This window comes from Hippopotamus amphibius, chromosome 9 (assembly GCF_030028045.1).
Source record: "Hippopotamus amphibius kiboko isolate mHipAmp2 chromosome 9, mHipAmp2.hap2, whole genome shotgun sequence".
NCBI classification, from domain to species: Eukaryota; Metazoa; Chordata; class Mammalia; order Artiodactyla; family Hippopotamidae; genus Hippopotamus; species Hippopotamus amphibius.
This window is the reverse complement of record NC_080194.1, coordinates 111,918,003-111,938,236: the sequence shown is the minus strand read 5'-3', so window position 1 is coordinate 111,938,236 and position 20,234 is coordinate 111,918,003. Positions and strand designations below refer to the sequence as shown.

General features: G+C 52.4%; 1 protein-coding gene across 1 annotated transcript; it reads right to left on the bottom strand.

The window, feature by feature from the left end:
- Positions 1 to 2,133: 2,133 nt before the first annotated feature.
- On the bottom strand, positions 2,134 to 15,956 carry GUSB (glucuronidase beta). The gene is made up of 12 exons (XM_057747841.1): positions 15,672 to 15,956; positions 13,903 to 14,088; positions 13,434 to 13,615; positions 13,118 to 13,260; positions 12,562 to 12,749; positions 12,068 to 12,220; positions 11,631 to 11,809; positions 11,402 to 11,548; positions 9,125 to 9,209; positions 7,309 to 7,485; positions 4,107 to 4,242; positions 2,134 to 2,551 (listed from the first exon to the last, which is right to left on the bottom strand). Exons 1-12 carry the CDS (start codon positions 15,882 to 15,884, stop codon positions 2,382 to 2,384), a joined length of 1,959 nt encoding a protein of 652 aa, XP_057603824.1. The 5' UTR covers positions 15,885 to 15,956; the 3' UTR covers positions 2,134 to 2,381.
- Between the last annotated feature and the right edge of the window lie 4,278 nt (positions 15,957 to 20,234).

Here is a 20,234-nt window from a genome sequence, read left to right as displayed (position 1 = left end):
ATCAGTATTGGACAAATGCCAACAAGAAAGCCACTATCATTTTTGGTAACCTATTTGGGAAGGAACACCTAATATTCAGTCTTTGTCCTCGTGTATTTTTCCCCAACAGGCAAGCACTGGTGAAACATTTCTTTTCAGATATTTTAGGCAGCACTTATGATTCCTAATTTGTGAGAACTGCCCTTCAATAAATCCAAGGGGGTGGGGTGGGAGTCCAGGCTCCTTGGTTAAACTTTTTTTTTTTTTTTTTTTACAGATTAGCCCAGAAAAGGTGAAATGTTTTGTTATAAAACTGTATTGAGCATGGCCTAAGTATTAGGTGACTGATCTGTATAGTATGTTCCATCAAAAATATTTATTCCTAGTGCTTGAAGCTCCAGGGTAAACATTCATTGAAAATGGAGTTCACTGGGCAGATTTCCCCTTTACTATAGATAGAAATATTCTTTATCAGAGATTTAGGACACAGTTTTGCTAACTGGTAAAAAAAAAAAAAATGTAAATATGTAAGAATGTTTATTTGTTGCACATAACTTTTTTGGTATAAAATAAATGTAGACGTTACCTGTGGAATCTGTGCTGCCTTCGTTCTTATACTGCAGTCTTACCGTTCAGAAAGCAGCAGAGATGAATTCAACCTTATAGATTATCCTTGAAATGGATACTGTAGCCTCATTTCTACAGGTGTACTGAGTTGATTCTTTTCCTCTTAAACTATATGTAACTTATAGAAGACAAGCAGAATTCTGAGATTCTAGTTCTTGGAATTCCTGTGGGTTTATGATGTGTGTGGTTGTCAAAAATTAATGAAAAAGATGTTACTGCTTACAGTTCTGTAAGCACACAGAGTGTATTCATCAGCTGTTTTTCCACTGTTTTACTTTAGCTCACCTTGAATACTCCACGCTTATAATCTCCTAAAAAGTTAACATCTGCAAGAAAGATGATTCCATTTGAAATGCAGTTAGCCATATTTTACTGAATAGAACAAGTGTGTCCTGTGTTAGAACCTCAGGACTTAAGAAATGGACCTTACCTCTAATTTGTAAAACATCTAAGTGTGTTTGTGATGTTAAATTTTTTTAATGTTTGTCAAGTAAAGAGTTTTATATATTGTTCCTTGACATTAAACGGGAACACAAAACTTGATTACTTCAAGGAACTTAAGTTTAGTGGTAACAAAAGAAATATGTAACCCCTAGAATTCCTAACTTACTATTTGAACTGACGACACTCTCATTTCTTAAAAGTGGTCTAAAGATGGCCACTAAAATGAGGTTAAATTATCTATACTGTTTCTTTCATGGTGCTTGGAAAGAAAGGTTAAAAAACACCACGTGTTAAGATGTGAAATCCCCCACAAGTGAAGTGGGTCAGGCTCTGTAATAAGAACTATGTTGGTTCACGGTCTTCGATTTGACTGACAGTATTTTTCCAAAGATTTCAGCTTTAAACCAAGATTGATGAACACTGAAATCTTACAATGTATATTACTTGCCTTAATGGAGCCTGTGGAAGAGGAGGAGAAGGAAAGATTCTATAAGGAAAGACCATCCTCAGCAGCAAAGCAGGTGTCGTCACCCACAGGTACAAGAGCCTGTCCTACTTGTCTGCAGGCCCAGCCCGCTTAAAGAGGCCTCATCACATTCAGTGGAGTCAGTTGTGATGGGCCCAGTGGGCTTCTACGCCCACCTACCCCTTTCCGTCCAGACAAAACCATGGTTGAGGTTGGAAGCACGTCCCAGAAGAACTGGTAACCTCTGAGCTCCCTTCCAGTTCTGACATTCCTCAGCTCTTACCTTTCGTGGGCTTATCTGTCAGCTTAACTCTGGAAATGGGTACCTAGACTTTGTGCATTATTCCAGCATGATACTACTTTCTGTGAATTTGCTGGGACTTCAGCCTACCTGTGGAGTTACTAGCAGTTGTCTTTTACAGTCCCCCACTCAAGTCAAGGCTGGCCTAAAGCCCAGGTGGCATCTGACACAGGTGGCCGTAAGGTGGCAGCACACGGTCTGTAACCAGCGACTCTTGACTGTGGCGTGAGTGCTGAAGCAGAGGTTTCTCAAGACTTCGTACTCAGTGAAGGCTATGAAAACAGCCTGACCCGGAAAAACAATTTCAGATGCTGTGCAGCAGTACAGATCATTCAATGTATGGCTGGTCACTTTTAAGGCAACTCTTTATTCTCATACTACAAAAGCCTTTATTTTCACCTGTAATGTTCCCTTTTAGCAAATAACCACAAAATCCAGACCAGAAACTTCCCGGTCTGCCATGCACAGTCCAGGAGGCACTTGCTCTGTGTGCTGTGGAAGTCGCCCCCTACTTGAGGAGGAGGGGCTGACAGAGCCGGTGTCAGCAGAGAGGTAGTTCTTGCTTTAAAAAGTAAACGGGCTGTTTCCCACACACTGCGACTTCACAGCGGACCGGTGGTACCTGGTTTCATTGGCAAGTTTCCAGTATCTCTCTCGCAACAGGAATGCTGCGCTTTTTGGTTGTCTCTGACGAGTGAAGATCCCTTTTCTATTCCCTATCACCCTCGTTGGTGCTAAAAACAAGGCAAAAGGAATTTCAGATGACTTCGGATGGGGGCCAAATCAGAACCAGCCTGGAGCCAAGCTGGACACTAAACAGAGATGTCCTCATGGTTAAGCGTTGCTGGGTCTGAAGTGGTTTCTGAAGTGGCCCCTTAACAGGTTAAAGATTTAAAATACCACTGTTCCCCCAAAACACTGCGTGTGTTCATTTTTCTTCTGTTAGGGAAAAAATCCAAAACTATCTTTTACTTGCAAAATAAGGCTTAAGACATTATGGGTACCCAGCTGCCTGGTAACCGGAGTGGGGCTGAGACAAAGTTACCCTTGGGAAGGCTTGGGCCTCTCTGAAGAGGTGACTCTCCTCGTGGGAGCCAGAGTCTTGACCCGTCACAGGTGCCTAAGTGGCATCTACTGAGCAGATTTTAGCGTCCTCCCGGGCCGACTTCCAGCCGGGTCCTCACCCCCGGTGGCAAATCTGCCGGAGCTGGAGCTGGGAAAGGAGGGGCTACACTCCCAGTAAACCTCTCTGTCTCCTAGAGAAACCACCGCTTCTGTTAAATGGAAAGCAGGTCTTTCCCACTGAGAAGTTCAAGACGGCAACATTTTTTTTTCCATGAAAAGCAAACGCCAGGCACTGTGCCAAGCACTTTGTCAAATGGAATTCCTCCATAGACCTGCGAGGTGGTAGGCGTCATCCCCACTTCACAGGCTTGTGAAAAGGTAGGTACCTTGTCCAAGGTCACACAGCTAATCCCTCACTACACAAAGCCAGTGCGCCTCGTCACAAAACTAGACTTCCACCCCAGCTTACTCCGGGAGCCAGGCAGAGGGGAGGCTCGTGTTCTCTCTTTTTTCTCTTTACCTTTTTTCTATTCTGATTTTTAATTAAACTTAAACCTTCCAAAAACCTGTCTTTCCCCATAAGTAATTCCCACTACTACCAAATCCTTCCCTATCTCCCTAGATTACTATCCTAAGTTTATGGTATATCAAGATGCTAGTAACCTAGAGGTGTAGAAAGATAAAGATTCATTTGGAACGTCTGTGAAGTAGCCCTCATTATCCCCACTTGAGAAAGTACAGATCATATTCACTTTGAAGGCTTTCAAACCCTCCCACATTCAAAACCCTTTGACACTTACCCGTATTTGGTGAACCTGCCTTTTATAAGTGAATAATATAAAACAAACAGAAATATCTTAAGTTTCTCGGGCTTTGCACCTTACTGTGGAATAATGAGTGTATCCCACAAGGAAACCCAGTACGAGGTCCACTTTTGCCTCATTCTGTAGTGACACACAGAGGTGAGCGAGCCATCTCTGCCTTGAGACGGTGGGCTCTCCCATTTGCTTGTTCACCATAAAACGATTTGGGCACCAGGGAAGCGATGGCTGCTGGCTAAATGCAACTTACTTTTCCTAGGAAATCCTCTGTGCGGCCTGCATTGATTACATCAGCTATTCCCCCCACCTGTTTCCAAGGTTCTTACAACCAAATGTCCTGAACTAAAATGCCAACCTGAGAAAACGAGAAGTGGTACATTCCAGGCACCCAACTGCCACTTACACTGGTTAGTCATAAAATCAGCAAAATTCCAGATGAGCTCTCCCACCACATATTCTTTGCGTTTTTGATCCAGAACCACGTGATACTGCTCGAGCAGGCCTTTCTGGTACTCTTCACTGAACATCAGAGGTGGATCCTGGAGTTCAAGGCAAAGAGAGAACTCAGGAGTCAGAACCAGCAGGACTGCAAAGGTTAGACAAACCTGAAGACCCACATGATGACCAAGACATCTGTCCTTGCGGTGGGCTACAGTGACTGCAGGACTTACGGGTGCTGGTGTAGGGACACAGCGAGGGTGCAGGGTAAGAAAAAAGGTTAAAAAAACAAACACCTTAATTAGTAGCTGCTTTTTGGGGGGTGGCACACAGGATCTTACTTCCCTGACCAGGGATCGCACCCGTGCCCCCTGCCGTGGGGGCTCAGAGTCCTAAGCACTGGACCACCACGGAATCCAAGTAACTGCTTCATTTATAAGCAGATTTTTTTTTTTGGCGGGGGGTACCGTGCCATGCAGCTTGTGGGATCTTAGTTCCCTGACGAGGAACTGAACCGGGCCCTCGGTAGTGAAATTGCCAAGTTCTAACCACTGGACTGCCAGGGAATTCCCATAAACAGAATTTAATATTTGCTTTATCTTTTCCATCTCTATTCCCCAGTGCAGTCTTACAGCTGAACTACACTAGGAATAAAAGTGTGTCTCTGGATAATAAATTTAAAACTCAAGCTTGAAGTAGCTTTTGGTGCATCATTTGAGAACTAGTGTGACTCAGATTTACACACGGCAGATTCATCTGTATCTCACCTGGGTAAGTAGCTGTTATTTAGCCGATTCGTCCATTCAGCAAATAATTACTTAGTATCTGCTTATATGGGGGACATTGGAGCATCGGAGACAAGGTGACAAACTAGAAAGACAGGGTCCCTGCCCTCACAGGCTTTACAATCTGCCAGGAAACAGGCTGTAAGTGTAACAAGGGTGAATTGGGAGTGGGGGCGGGGAAAGGGGGAGGTTAGCAGGAGGCGCAGACTGAGGCAGGGGCCACTGAAGGCTCCCCTGAAGCAGAAGCTGAGACCTGCCAGGGCAGGGAGGAGAAGACTGTCCTCAGCGAGAGCAGAGGTTGCATCTTACGGACTCACCCAGTATCTGCTGAAGAGCTCCTGTGTGTTGTGTACTAAGATATAATGATCTTTCAGATGTTCCTGGAGCATAAAGTCTGAGTTTCCATCTCACGGGAATTTGGGGGTGCTGAGCCTTAGATGCTCAAGGATGTAGCATTTCAGGCATCTTATGAGAGCACCAGACCCTGTTGGCTTTGGCTCTCCTCCATGAGGATTAAAATGCTACTGTGCCTGCGGGGGCTCAGGTTCGATCCCTGGTTGGGGAGCTAAGATCCTGCGTGCCATGTGGCACAGCCAAAAAAAAAAAAAGATACAGAACAACAACAACAAAAGCTATCATACACCGAAGGTATGCCTGTACCATTGAGCCCTGTTTTCTTCCAGTTCCAAAGTGGAATCTGAGGACAGGGCACGATGTTCTTACTGTGTTTTAATGGAAATGACCCTGGGTTGTCTAACGCTAGCCACACGAGGTTACTGACCTTCAAAACTACATTAAACTACATCAGTTCAGTCACACAAGTCACGTTCCAAGGCCTCAAAAGTCACATGGCGGTGGCTCCCCTTCTGAATGGTGCAGATCTGGGACATCTCCATCGCTGCGGAGGCACTATCAGACAGTGCCGACCTGTGCCCTTTCCGAAGTTATTTATCTACTTTTTATCTATGTATGTACTGAATTTGTTACAATACTGCTTCTGTTTTGTTTTGGGTTTTTGGCAGGGAGGCACGTGGGATCTTAGCTCCCCAACCAAGGATCGAACCCACACTGCCTGCATTGGAAGGCAGAGTCTTAACCACTGGACCACCAGGGAAATCCCTTTCAGAATCTCTTAAAAATTCAGAGTTGGTCACCTTTTCAAAGAGGGAGGACAGATGTGCGTACACTTTGTCTTCATAAGATCCTTCCCTGTATGTCTGTCCAAGTGGCATTCTGTGTAGGCAAGACGAACGTAAGGGTGTGAACAGAATAAGACCGTCCACCTGGGTGACGGCTCAACCTGCAAAGGATCAGCAGGTGAAACGTGTCAGCGAGGAACCCTGGCTGTTCTGACAGGCGAGTGCGGGGTGGCTGGCGTGGGGCCGCGTGGCTGGCTGGGGTTCAAGAATCCACGTGAAAAAACTTCCCACAAGACAAGCAGCCTGTCTCTGGTGAGGAAATGGACAAAACAATGAGGAAACGCTAGCGATTAAACCTTGCTCGAAGGACTTCCCTGGCAGTCCAGTGGTGAAGACTCTGCGCGTCCAGTGCAGGGGGGCGTGGGTTCAATCCCTGGTCGGGGAACTAAGATCCCACATGCCGAGCAACACAGCCAAACCCTCCCCCCCGCCCCACCCCCCCCCCCCAAAAAAACCTTACTCCAAGATCTCACTCATTCCCTTAACAAAGATCACTTAGCACCTGCTGTGTGCCAGACACTGCTGGCTGCTTGAGAAGCAACAATAAATAGGACTTGGTCTCCCTCCTGGAGCCCCTGGTCTGGTCAAGGAGAGAACCAAAGAGATCATGACATCTCACAGGGAGAAATGCTGAGACAGAGACGGAGCAGGGCGAAGAGCTTCCTCTGCCTGGGCGGGCCATCTAAGCTGAGGCTTGAACGCTCAGTAAGAGTCCACTAGTTGGTGAACACGGTGCTAAGGCATCCTAGGTAGAAGGAAGAGGCCAAGCCGGAGCAGAAGCCAGGGAGGACAGTGAAAACAGGCCAGGGTCCAGGACTGAAGGCAGAGGAGGATGAAGACCAGGGAGACGGCAGAGGGCGAAGGCTGCTGACAGCCCTGACCACAGATTAGGGCTTCGTCTGCGGGCCAGGGGAGGCCAGGGATGGGACTCCCAAGGTTTGGATTTGCTGCAAAGACCATTTGGGCAGCTAGTGGGAGGCTGTCTGAGGACCACGCAAGTGAGGCAGAGGCTGAGTCTGGGGCAGCCGCGTGGAGGGGCAGGTTAGGGCGAGCCTGGTGAGCTGTAGGAGGTCATCAGGACAAGTGAGGCACGGGGAAGGAGGCATCTTTCTAGCCTGGGGCAGTGAGTGACACCACTGTCCAAGAGAGTGAAAAAATAACCCAACCATTCTACACTACTTACCTCGTGAAACCCTGCGATGGTTTCTGCTCCATACTCGCTCTGAATAATTGGCTTCTGGTAGGTTTTATACCAGTTCTCAAACTGGCTTGCCAGCTGCAGCTGAATTACCTCCATGTGCCCGTAGTCATGATACCAGGAGTAGTAACTGTTCACACAGATGACATCCACGTATGGCACCTAGGAGGGGGTTAAAACGTGTTCACGCACCAGGAGAGTGTAGGACAGCGTTCGCACTTGTACTCAGGGGGCTGGCAGAGGAGATAAGCAGGGGATGCAGAAAATGAGTCAGATGCTCACACGTGTAGGACATGTACTCAGAGGAGACCTGAACGGAGCGAGTCTCTAACTCTGAGCTGGTGCCCCTGACCTGGCTGCAGCTGCACTCAGGGGAGGGCGCCCAGCGCTCTGGCCCCAAGTGGGAGCCCAGGGCCCATCCAACCCGACCATGTTCCTCTCTAGGTTGTGCTCCTGTCACTGGTCATCCCCCAGCCCTGGAGAAATGTTCCCAACTGAGGGATGGAGGCAGTTTTCCTTCTTACAAAGACTTGATTTACCTTTCTGAGCTAGCGCCATGGGTCGTAAAGTGGCCAGAAAACTCCCTCCTAGGAGGGGAGCGCAGGCGATGGCGCGGGACTGCCTTGAGTCTGAACAGTGCGGAGCTGAGTGAGCAACAAAGCTCACCTGAACCCATGCTCACCTCCAAAGTCTGCACTAGGACCATCGTGGTCCATCCTTCCCAAATGACCGAGGCACCTTTCCAAACTGGTGGCGGAAAGACGCAGGCGGGAAGCTGTGCTTCTGGGTGGGCATGTGACCATGACCACGGCTCACACACCCCACCAGGTGAGCCTGGCAACCTTCCGGGCGGTGACCAGCACGGGCTCCCCTGCCCACCAGAATGGGAAAGGAAGCCCCTGAGCCTCTGAGCCATGCAGGTCTGCCTGTGCCACGCTGGTGTCTGACCACAGTCTTTGTGCTCCTTTGAAGGGAGTGTTGTCAAGAGATGGCACAGGAACGCCAGGGCTACAAACCGTCCCGTCCACGTTAAGATGCCAGTGCTCACAAATCTAGACTGGCGCATAGTGTTTTCTCACCCATTCTTTCTTCAGATGACTTCTCTTTCTGGAGCACTTTTAAGGACTGGCCTCAGTTCTCTACTGAAGGACCATCTTCGGGCTCCCATGTTTTACAGCTTCTGTGCAACTCAACACACCGTTTCCGAGGGGCTGCTGCACCCAGGGACCGAGAGGGCGGCCATGGGGTGGCTGGCTGTGTGAGCCTGTCCCTTTGATTTCCAGTCCCAGGGGCTGGATCGAGTCTAGTCTAGTCCAGATGCCAAAGCTGATGGAGGACTGGAATCACTGAGGAGTTTTTAAAAACTCAGATTCCCACCCTGGACTTTCCTACGTCAGAACCTCAGAATCCAGAGATCTGTACTTTCTAAAGGCTTCCCTTAATGGTTCTGATGATCAGCCAGGTTTGAGAAACATGGGACAATGCTGACTTTAAGCTCCCTTAAACCTCTGCCCTTTTCTGAGCACATTAAACTGAGGGGCATGAAATTAAATTGAGGTGCATAAAAACCAACGAGTCTGAACTAAGAATGGATTAGACCTCCCTATGCCCGGCCTCCCAGATGCGAGAGGCCACACTGCCGGGCAAATCTGCGGGCAGTCCTCCGTAACCTAAAGACCATCTACGGGAACGGTCGGACTGGCTGCTCGTGGTCCCTCCCAGCAGCTCATGTCAGCGGGCATCGGGGCAGGACGAGAGGACGGGCAGAGGGGAGACGGGGCGTGGAGACCCCCAGGCTCACCCCCAGGTCTGCTTCATAGCTGGAGCTGGTCACAAAGGTCACAGGCCGGGAGGGGTCCAAGGCTTTGGTGTGTGCGATCAGCGTCCTGTCCACGGAGGGCAGAAGACACGGCGCCGTCAGTTTGGGGAGGGCTCTCAGATACCCATCCGGCATCCTCTCCTTCCCACCTTCCCGGTCAGAACAACAACAAAAGACAAACCCCAAGACACTGCTCTCCTCCCTGCCGTCCGGGTAAGCAAGCATGTTCCTCTAGATACCACGCTCCCGGACATCATTCTTTCCTCCTTCCTCCCTCCCCAGATCCGGGCCCCCCGCCCTCCCAGGGGAGAGGCCCTCCTCCAGGGGTGAGAGGCACAGAGCTGAGGTCCTTGGGCTGGGCGCTGCCAAAACCTAGGTTCCCCACCTCTGGCAAAGCTCTACAAATAGGATGGGGTGTGGATCAGGATGGATATTAATTTAACACGATTAGGGAGGGAGGCTGTGTGCTCGGCACGGACCAGAGACTGAAACAGCCGTGTAGCCGTGGGGCAGTGGGAGCACAGACACCACACAGGCGAATGTGACAAATCCCGCTGGCGGGAATGATGAAGGGGGAGCACGGGGTTCCATGAGACAGCAACAGGGCACCTCGCTGAGACCAGAGGGTCAGCGGCAGCCTCTCTGAAGACACAGCATTTATGCTGCATCCTGCTACCCAAGGAGGGGTGGTGAGAACAGGCTTCCCAACAGAGGGGCCAGTCTGTGGTTAGGGCGTGGCCTCCCGGGCACAGGTCACCTTCATTCACTGTTTAAGCCTGTTTTCCTCTTCTCTCTCCTCACAGCTGGTTTTCTTTTCCTTGACCCCGCCCCCATCATAGCTCTTCTCATTCAAGGCTGTGGTTTCCACAGGCCGGAACGGAGCCCCCCCACCAGCAAGTCCAAACCCACTGTCTGAAACAGCCTGTCTTTCACCTGGGAAGCGTCAAAGCCCAGCCAAGCACCTCCGGCCCAGGCGGCCCTACTTACATCCTGTCCTGTCCCTGCTGCTCCCAAAATCAAGCCTCTGCCTCTCTGCGCCTCACAGAAAGGTTCACCGGGACCCTCAAGCACCTGTTCCCAGAAGCCTACAGTCCTTTCATCCTCACAGCAAAAATTCTATCCACCAGTCTGGCTCTACATCCCCGCGCCACATGCTCCGGGGCTGCACGTCCAGAGCTTGCCTTTGCCTGGCTGGGTCCACTCCTCAGAGCCGCCGCCCATGACACTGGGATGCAGGCAGTGTCTGCCTCAGGGAGTGTGTCCAGGGCCTCTGCTGTCTCTACAGTAAGTGAAATAATCCCCCTCTCCAGGCTACGCTACAACTGCATGACCGTAAGAAAGAGAAGGAACCCAGGAACAGCCCGAGGAGGGCCAGCCCGCTGTGGGGAGATGGCCCCTAAGTGGGGTTTCTGCCCACAGCAATGCTGGGGGACCGGGGGACCCAGTGGCTTTCAGTGAGTGGACCATGAACTTTAGATGGCCTGGTCCCATCCAACAGTGTAACTTGAGAACAATTAGAATATGCACATCATTGAGAATCTGTTTATAATTACATGCCTAGGTAAGCCAGCTTTATAAAGCTTAATTCCCCTTTACAGATGAAACCAAAGCCTCACAGAGTGGTTTTGTGCAGTTTTAACACATGCTAAATTTCCCAGGAATGGAGATACCATAAAATTCAAGGGAAAACTATACTTGGTCTTGGATGGAACTTTACCTGGAGTGGCTCAGTTCTTTAGAAAACAGCAGCATTGAATAAAAGGCTCCTCAGGGTACCAGAGTCGCCGGCGATGCTTTCCAGCTCTGCCATCAGCTTTTGTAGCTGAGCTTTCAGGGAGGTTCCACATCTAGGTGCAAGCACCTGACCCCTTCCCTGGGTCTTCTGGGGAGTCGGGCCCATGCACCCACAAATTATTTTACAAATTTACTCTTCCTTATATTACAGTGAGTCCATATCACTATTTTTTTTTTTTTAATTTGAAGTTATGTGTATAAGGAGGTTAGTTAACTCTGGATTTCACTCCAGGTATGTCAAGGAGACACTGTGTTGAAATCACAACCTGGGTGGGTGGGTATTTGGTCCCCTGAACTTATCAGGTGTGGATGCACCTGGACTGGGAGCAGGTGCTAACCCTCTCGCAGCCCATGCCCACCCCAGGGGCCACTGCGGCTCTCTCACGGCTGCCAGCCAAGGCTGAGCTGGGCCAATGGGCTGAGGACTCACCCCTGACCCAGGCCGGGGAAGGCAGGGACACTCACTTGAAGTAGTAAGCAGCCGGTTTCAGGAAGGAAGCAGGCTCGTTGGCCACAGACCACATCACAACGGCCGGGTGATTCTTGTCCCTGCGGACCATCTCCTCCATCACCTCCAGGTGGTGCTGCAGAGACACGTTGCTGTAGCTCTGGCTGTGGGTCCGGGGGAGGAAAGGGAGCAGGTCACAGGCTGTCAGGCTGGGTGGGCTGGACAGGGTGGGCAGCGGGCACTCACGCAAGCACGATGCCCACGCCGGGACTCTCGTCAATGACCACGATCCCATAGCGGTCACAGAGCTGCATAACCTCCTCCGCGTAGGGGTAGTGGCTGGTGCGGAAGGCGTTGGCACCCAGCCAGTGAAGCAGGTTGAAGTCCTTCACCAGGAGCGACCAGTCAAAGCCCTTCCCTCGGATCTAGCGGACAGCACAGCAGGGTGAGCCCCTGCCCCCCGTCCCCGTCTGAGATGCGCTTCCTCCTAGAGCCGGGCCCGTCAAGAGTCACCCCGTAAGCCCGCCATCCAGGCCACCATCGGGCAGTGGTTTCGAGCAGTTTGCGTAACTGCTCTGAGATGCCCTCAACCGCTTCAGGGGACACGGGGATGGGGATGGTGAGAAATGCCCCGCTCCCACCTACCCCCCACCCACCCTGGGGACTCAGGAGCCCCAACTCACATCTGCATCCTCATGCTTGTTGACCCCGTGAAAATAGAAAGGCTTCCCGTTGATGAGGAACTGGCTCTCTGTGACAGCCACGGTGCGGATCCCCACAGGGAGGGTGTAGAAGTCAGACATAGACCCAGTGGCCGTCTGGGCAGTCAGCTTCACCTGCGAAAGCCAAGCGCTGGGCGTGAGGCATCCTGGACGGCCCGAGCCCCACGCAGCCCGCGCTTCAGCAGGACAGCCCCTTGCAAACCACGGCGGCCCACCTCTGGGACTGCAAGCAGAGAGACGCAGAAAGTACAGGCGTCCGCCATAAGAAACTTTCGCCCACCCTGCCTCTGGGACCTGCTCTTCAAACCGGGCCTCCCACCAAGGGTTGAAAAAATTAGGCTGGGGGAAGTCTTCAATCCAACTGACCAGAAACTTCAGAGGACCACACCTGCTGAAGCCAGGGCTGCTGGATGGGGGCAGAGGCCCCCCACAGCCCCAGTCCTCACCACCATTACCTCCAACGAGTACAGGTAGGCAGGGTGCTCGTGCATCAGGTACGGCCACCAGAGGTGGGCACTGGGCACCTGCAGCTGGCCCCGGCCCCCTGTGCCCTTGGCCACAACCCTGCCTTCCTCATCCAGAAGACACACTTCCAGCTGGAAGTGTTCACTGCCCTGGACGACGACCTGGTAATTCACCAGCCCTGCGGGAGACGAGAGCAACGAGACCAGAGAGAAGAGGGAGGTCACACAGATGAGCGCGCCCCGAGGCCACCATTCTGAGGAGCCCCCAGCCAACAGCCGTTTATTTCTTGAGCTCAGCCCGCAGCGAGGGGAGATGAGATGAGGGCGGCACCGTGGGGAAGGGGCATGGCGTTCTCTTGCATCCTGGGCCGCACTTCCTCCCAAAGTGACGTCAGAGCGGGTAATTTTTAAAGCCTCTGCTGGCTCGGACAGGCTGGATTTCAGCTTCTGAAGTGGACGGGAGAGACTTTCTCCTGGAGGATCTTTCCAAACAGGGAACAGAGCCACTCTGGGCCAGGCTGAGGGCAGACCCTGGCAAGAGCCTCACCAGTGTCTTGCTCCACGTCAGTGGTGACGGTGATGTCATCGATGTAGGTGGTAGGCGTGATATAGAGAAGCACGGGCCGATGCAGTCCCGCATAGTTGAAGAAGTCAAAGTTTGTGTTCTGGACAAAGTAACCCTTGGGGTACCTAGAATGGGAGGACAGTAGCCTGGCCCTGGGGCTTTCGACCTCAGCTCGCACGTCTCCCTGGCCTCCCAGAGCCAGGGCCTCACCTCTGCTAAGGCCGCCCTGCCCCTGGCGGGAAGACCACTGGGCAGGGGGGGCAGTGGGGGGGGGGGGGGGGGGCAAGGTGCCACTCACTTGGAGGTGTCCGTCTTGTAGAGGATGGTCCCTGGCGGCAGGGTGTGGGGGGACAGCGTGTTGTTGACGGCGATGGTAATGCGGCAGGAAGACAGGGGCCCGCTCTGGACCAGCTTGCTGATGTCAGCCTCGAAGGGGAGATGGCCCCCCTCGTGCTCTGCCACATGGACCCCATTCACCCACTGCAGACACAGGGAGATGTGAGGAGGGGGCCCTGCCGTCTCAGGCGCCCCCTCACAGAGACGTGCCGTATGGGGGGTGGGGGCGGGGCGGGCTGAGGACCCTGCCAGCTGCCGCCTGCCTCAGGAGTGGAGGAATGGAGCTCCAAGGGAACAGATGAGGCGCAAGCCCCAGTGGGGGGGCGTGCGTGTGCCCCCCCCACCCCGCAGGCACCCCAGGAGGCAGGCCGTCAGGTGACGGCGGGGAGCCAGGCACCCCCCGCACTCCACCTGCTGCCCGCGACACTGACCACGATGGCATAGTAGTGGGCACTGCCGACCCTCAGCACCACTCGCGTGCCCAGGTCCTCGGTCCACCGCTGGGGCAGGGTGGCCTCCCGCTCGTACCACACCCAGCCCACAAAGCTCCGCAGCTGCCCATCCTGGCTCACGTCGTTGAAGCTGGCAGGAACAGGCATGTCCAGGGTGGGGCCCGACTGTGGAAACCAGGGCTGGAATTAGGTCCAGATCACCTGGCAATCTACGGGGCCAGGTCCCCCCAGCAATCCCACCTGCAGGAAGAAGCTGGACAAGATGACTTCTCCCAGACCCTCCCAGATTCCAGGCCACCCCACCAGCAACGGACCAATGTCTTTAATGGACTCATTTAATTTTCACGACTCGAATGAAGTAGACCCAGCCGCTCACTCACTGGTGCAGAGCCAACACCTACAAGCTTTTTTAGGCGCTGGGAACAAAAGAGTGAACAAGGCCTCTGCTGTCCGGTGAGCAGCTCTATGAGGAGAGTGTGGAGCGTGGCAGGGGACTATCTTAGGGGTCAGGGAAGGCCTCTGGGGACCAGGGCCCATGAGATACAACCTCTGGACATCCTGGCGGAACCAGGTGAACCTGAGCCCCATAGGAAATCCCTTCAACCTCTAGACCCTTGAATCCCTCAGGTAGGAGGGAAGGCAGGAGCGGGGCGGATAGCTCAGTGAGTCTGGAAGCAGCCTGGGGAAGCGCTTCCTGAAAACATATGTGGGACATGTGACCTCCATCCAAGCAAGCAGGGACTTCCTGTCCCTCACAGCTGTATGCCCAGCATCTGAAACAAACTCTGCCACATAGTAAGGACTCAGTAAATATTAGCTGAACAGATGGATACCTTGCTGATAGATCAATGGCTAGGGGGACTTCCCTGGCGGTCCAGTGGTTAAGAGTCCTTGCTCCCACTACAGGGGGCATAGGTTTGATCCCTGGTAGGGGAACTAAGATCCCACATGCCACTGGGGTAGCCAGAAAATAAAAAGAGGAAGAGAGAGAGAGATCAACTGCTAGAACGGTTTGTGCCCAAGGTCTGGTGGGGCCAGAAGTTCTTTCTCAGGACAGGGGCCACCAGGGTCTCCACGGAAAGGGGTGAGCCCAGAGTGACAACCAGCCTGGGATGAGAAGGATCTGCAGAGACCAGACCCGGACTAAGAGGAAGATGATCAACGGACTGCCCCAGGGAGGAAGGCTGGCCAGGGAGCAGGGGCCCCGCTTGGCCGAGGAAACCTTGCGTGGGGCAAGTGCCTGGCACCAGCCCCCACCCCTTTCTTCCTCCGCTGATGAGGGCCGGGCAGCAAAGACTGAACAAAGAGCATCTAAGTGAGGCGAGCGTCGGCTGGGCACACAGGCCTACGCCTGCCCCCGTTCTCAGACCACCCGACTCAAGTGAGAGGAGAGACCTGCGGGGGTGGTCCTTGGCTGAATGCCAAGACCCGTCCTCTACGTGAACCTTGGAACCCAAGGTCCTTCCAGCCACGGCAAAGCCTCCCCTCCTGCCACTGCGGGGCCACCGGCCCCCGGTTCGGTGCAGGGACACTGCTCCACCTCCCCACCGACGTCCGGCCCGCCCATTTCCTCCTTGCCGGTCATTCTCCTCGTGGGTCGACCGCAGGCCCCCAAGGGCCGTCCATCCTGAACCTCCTCCTGGCCGGCAGCCCCGAGAGCACAAGGGAAGGCTCCCCATGCGCCCCACCCGGCTTCCAGGAGCTTCCCTGCCCTGGCCCCGGGCCCCGTCCCCGGCCGGAGCACGCACCTCCCGCAGCGGCGTCCGGTACCACTGCTGCTCGAAGCCCTGGCGCCGGTTGTCAGAGAAGTCGGCGCGGAAGCTCCAGAGGCCGTTCAGCTCCTTGCGCTCCCGCGACCGGCTCTCCCGGGGGTAGAGCATCCCGCCCTGCAGCAGCGCCAGCCCGCAGCCCCAGAGCAGCGGGCCGAGCACGGCCCAGGGGCCCGCCGGCGCCCGGAGCATGACCGCCGCCCGCCGCCTGCAGCCCGGGGCCGGGTGCGGGGCGCCCAGAGCCTCGCGCGCGCGGGGCGGGGCCGGGGCGGGGCCTGACATCACGTGTCCCGCCCCCGCGCCATCTTGCCTGAGGGCCACTGCCCCGCCGGGGGGGCGCCCCGCGAGGAGGGCGTGCGGAAGGGGGTTCCCGGCCCGCCTCCCGGCCGGAGCGCCCGCCCGGGGCTCCGAAGGGCGGAGGTCACAGGCTCGGCGCCCGCGAGGTCCCTGCGGTCCTTCGCCCTCCCATCCCCAGCTGCTCACGCCCAAGGCGGCCGGTCCAGGGCCGCGGGCCGGAGGGGCACCCGGGAGACAGCTGGGTTGCCCCCGATTCTTCAAGGAGGCGGGCCTGGGACCCCTGCAGTCGCTTATGCCTGCGGGACACGGGTGGGCTTAGGCGAAGCCCCAACATGCCCAGTCACGTCCTTCCCACAGGCTCACCTGGCTCGTACGTAGCCTTGACCCTGGGCCTCCACTTGCGGCCACCCGGGCCGCGAACCCCTACCCAAGGGCCTGGCGCTCCGTCTTGGCATTGCGGACACACACGTAAAGATGTAAGGAGACATGCAGAGTGAAGTGAGTCAGAGAGAGAAAAACAAATATCGTATATGAACACGTATATGCGGAATATAGAAAAATGGTACAAACCAATCGGTTTGCAAGGCAGAAATAGAGACCCAGATGTAGAGAACAAACATATGGACACCAAGTGGGGAAAGCTGGGAGGGTTGGGGGGGAGTGAATTGGGAAATTGGGATACCAAATTGTACACTCTAAATATATGCAGTTTATCGTATGTTAACTGTATCTCAATAAAAGTTCTTTAAAAAAAAAATGAAAGGAGAGGAGGGGGTCTGTGGTTCCAGTAACTGGGCCTGGATACGATTATTCGTACAGTTACCCGATTTTTAAATTATTTATTTTGTTTTGATTTCATGTTCACCAAAGCAACCTTCTGGTAATGGACCTTGACACTGTAAACAAAGTTGTTCCCAGGATGGTAAAAATAAATATGTTGTAAGAACTGATGAGGTCTAAAGGTTTTCTGACACAAACGCTTACAATATGAAAGTAAGAGAAAGTAAGATGCAAAAGTATATACAGTATGATCCCAATAGTGCTAAAATTATATCCATGCAGATATAGATAGATGTGGAGTGTTATTATGGGTGTTACGGATGATTTTCATTTTATTCTTAATATTTTCTGATTTTTTTTAAATTTCTATCATGAACATGCATTATTTTTATAATCAGAACCAAACCAGTGATCCTTTTAAAACTAGCAAACGGGCAAAAACAAGTAAAGGTCGATCTGCTTCTATAAGTTAATACATTGATTTTCCATTTGCGAGTCAACCTGTATATGTTTAGTTAGTACAAGTTTATTTTCTGCTGTTGATAGAGATCAAGTAAAACAGTTTCCAAATGTGTGAACCTGACAACCAGACCCTGTTGGGTAAAGCCCATCGGCCAATTTCCTTCCCCTCTGATTTTGCAGCTTGGTACAAACACACCAATCCGGAGATAAAACTTTGGGAGTTGTCAGCCATGAGAATGGATGAGGTCACCAAAGAAATGAGTGCAGGTGGAGAGCAGATCCAAACGTTAGCCCCAAGATACCCCACATTATGAGTACAGGGGGTGAAGAGGAGGAGTGAGCAGCTCCCCATCTCCTTGAGGATAAATCCAGACTCCTCAGCATAGTCTGTGATCTGACCAGTCCCTGGCTCTCAGTTCCAGAACACACCATGGTCCTGCAGGCCTCTGGGCCCTCGCTTACTCCCTCTGCCTGGAAGCCCCTCCGCCCTGACTAGTTAACTCTTCCCCATCACTCATTCTTCAATAATCAGTTCAGACATCTTTTTTTTTTTTTGTCAGGGCCATGAGGTTTGTGGGATCTTATTTCCCCAACCAGGGATCGAACCCAGGTCCTCAGCAGTGAAAGTGCAGTCTCAATCACTGGAGCGCCAGGGAAATCCCCCCCCCCCCTTTTTTTTTTTTCCCCCAGACATCTTTATATTCAAATCCCCTGGCTTCCAATTCACTCCCTCCACACACATACAGACCCCAAATCCACTGAGGAACTTGGTCCTAGGCTCAGGCCCCTTCTCCATCCCACCTCCTGGCCCTGTCAGTGGCCTTCCCATCCTGGACCTTCACTCTATGACCTCCTTGACTTTATTTACCTTTCCGTTACCCATGGTGACTCACTTACTGGACCACATTCTAGATTCTTTTCATTTTCTGAAACCCACGACTTCTGAGATTCCTCCCAGCCTACAATCTCCTCTTCTTTTCACCATCCCCATTTACTCTAAACTTGCTCCTTTACCAGAACCAACCTCCATTTCTTTTATCTTCCCCATTTTTCTGAATCCAGTTGTCCTCTCCTGGTTTTCCAGACTGAAAGCCATTCTGACACCACACCCTGCCTCTCGCAGGGGTCACCTACCATTCTATAGCTTTTCTTCTGGAATGTCTCCACCCCTGCCTCGCCTTTTCTCTTTCTCACTTGCTGCCATCACTCACTTCGCCCTTGGCGGGGAATCTTCTCCTCCCTCGCCCCCAACCCTGACCAGATTTCACCAGCTCCCTCTTTGCTGCTCCCAAATATAGGCACATGAACTCTTTCTACTCTAAGGACTCATCTACAGAAGGAGAAAGGGAAAACCAAGCTAACAAAACATGGGAAAGTTACTGAGCTCCATCTCTCGTGGGTGCTGCTCTGTAGTTCCCGCTTTTATTTTGAACCTTTCCTTTGAATATCTGTCAGAGGGCTTCCTTGATGTGTCCTGATCTCCAGTGAACAGTTTCAAAATGTGAAATGTTCTTGAGGGCTGATTCTTCCTTGACCTGGAATAAGCTCCCCAGGGCATTTCCTCCCATCTGCAAATTGCTAACTCCAGGCTTTTCCATCCTCATTCGAGTTTATCTCAAGGAGGCAATTGACATGTGGACCCGTCCTTCTTAAAACTCAGCAACATCCCAGTAAAGCCCACGGCAAGACTGGTGCTTCCCATGTGCCTTCCACCCCACCCAAGGGATTCCAGAGAGCCAGAGGAACGGCAGGATGTGCCCGCGAGAGACCCTGGGAGTCCAAGCGGCACAAACCCTTGTGTGGAGAGCCGACTTCCTCGGCTGTTCCCTCCAGGATGAATGGTGAGTTCCCCCGCAGAAGTGGATTCACCCTAAAGCTAGAAGTTTAAGCTTTGGGGCCCCTCACTAGCTAGAGGGATGCTAGCAGTTGGTCATACTATATGGCAGGATGAAGCTTGTGGTGCCCCATGTCCCATCCCCTTTGGCAGCCTCTGAGTTCTGCCAGAGCTGAATTCCCTGAAAGCTCAATTAATTACCAATGACCAATTCCCTGAAAGCTCAGGCTCAGCCCCTGCTGACTCTAAACTGCTAAATTCTGCTTCTTCAATGGAGTTGAGAAGTGGAGGTGAAATGTGTATAAATAACCCGGAGGCAGCATCATCCAAAGGGAGACAGGAAGCACTGGATGAGTGTTTCAGCCTTTCCTCCCCTAGGAAGGCAACTCTGGGAGACACTGTGTATAGTCAAGGGGTGACCTTGATAATGCACTTTGATGTTAGCTTTTCATTCTTCTCTCTCTTCCTCTTCCTGCTACCATACTTCTGGGAACACTTCCCAAATAAATGCCTGCATGTAATAAGCCTTTGTCTTGGGGCTTCCCTGGTGGTCCAGTGGTTAAAACTCCGCAATTCCACTGCAGGGGGTGTGGGTTCTATCCCTGGTCAGGGAACTAAGATCCCACATGCAGCACGTCCAAAGAAAATTAGGCCTTTGTCTTAAGCTCTGCTTTCCGGAGAACACACCTGGATGTGGCTCTAGAAAGTCAACCATTAGAATGGGTTTCTAGGACTAGACAACTTTTCTGGTCATTCAGCAACAAGGGCCCTATCGTCCAGAGGTGCTGTAGCATTAGAATTACTGAGACTCTTACTTGTTGTGAATTGACATAAGGTACAGGTGGAAGGCAAAACACCAGGCAAGGCAATATAACTCAAATGAAATGTGAGTAAGGTTAATTGTAAGGCCTGTAAAGTTAGCTCGTTCTGTGAAGTGCCCAGAGACACCTCAAGAAAAAGTATGACAGGCTATGTTCAGCCAACTAGTAACCCAGGGCACAGTGTGAAAGCCAGAAGGCCTCCTTGGCACTCTGTAAAGAGACCATCATCTCCTGCAGTCGTAGGAAGACTGTACTGAAAACTGGGCATGATATTTAACCAGAAGATGCCAGAGCTGTGAGAGCCAGAGCACTCACAGGGAAGGTGTGAGAGCCGGGATCTGGGGTATG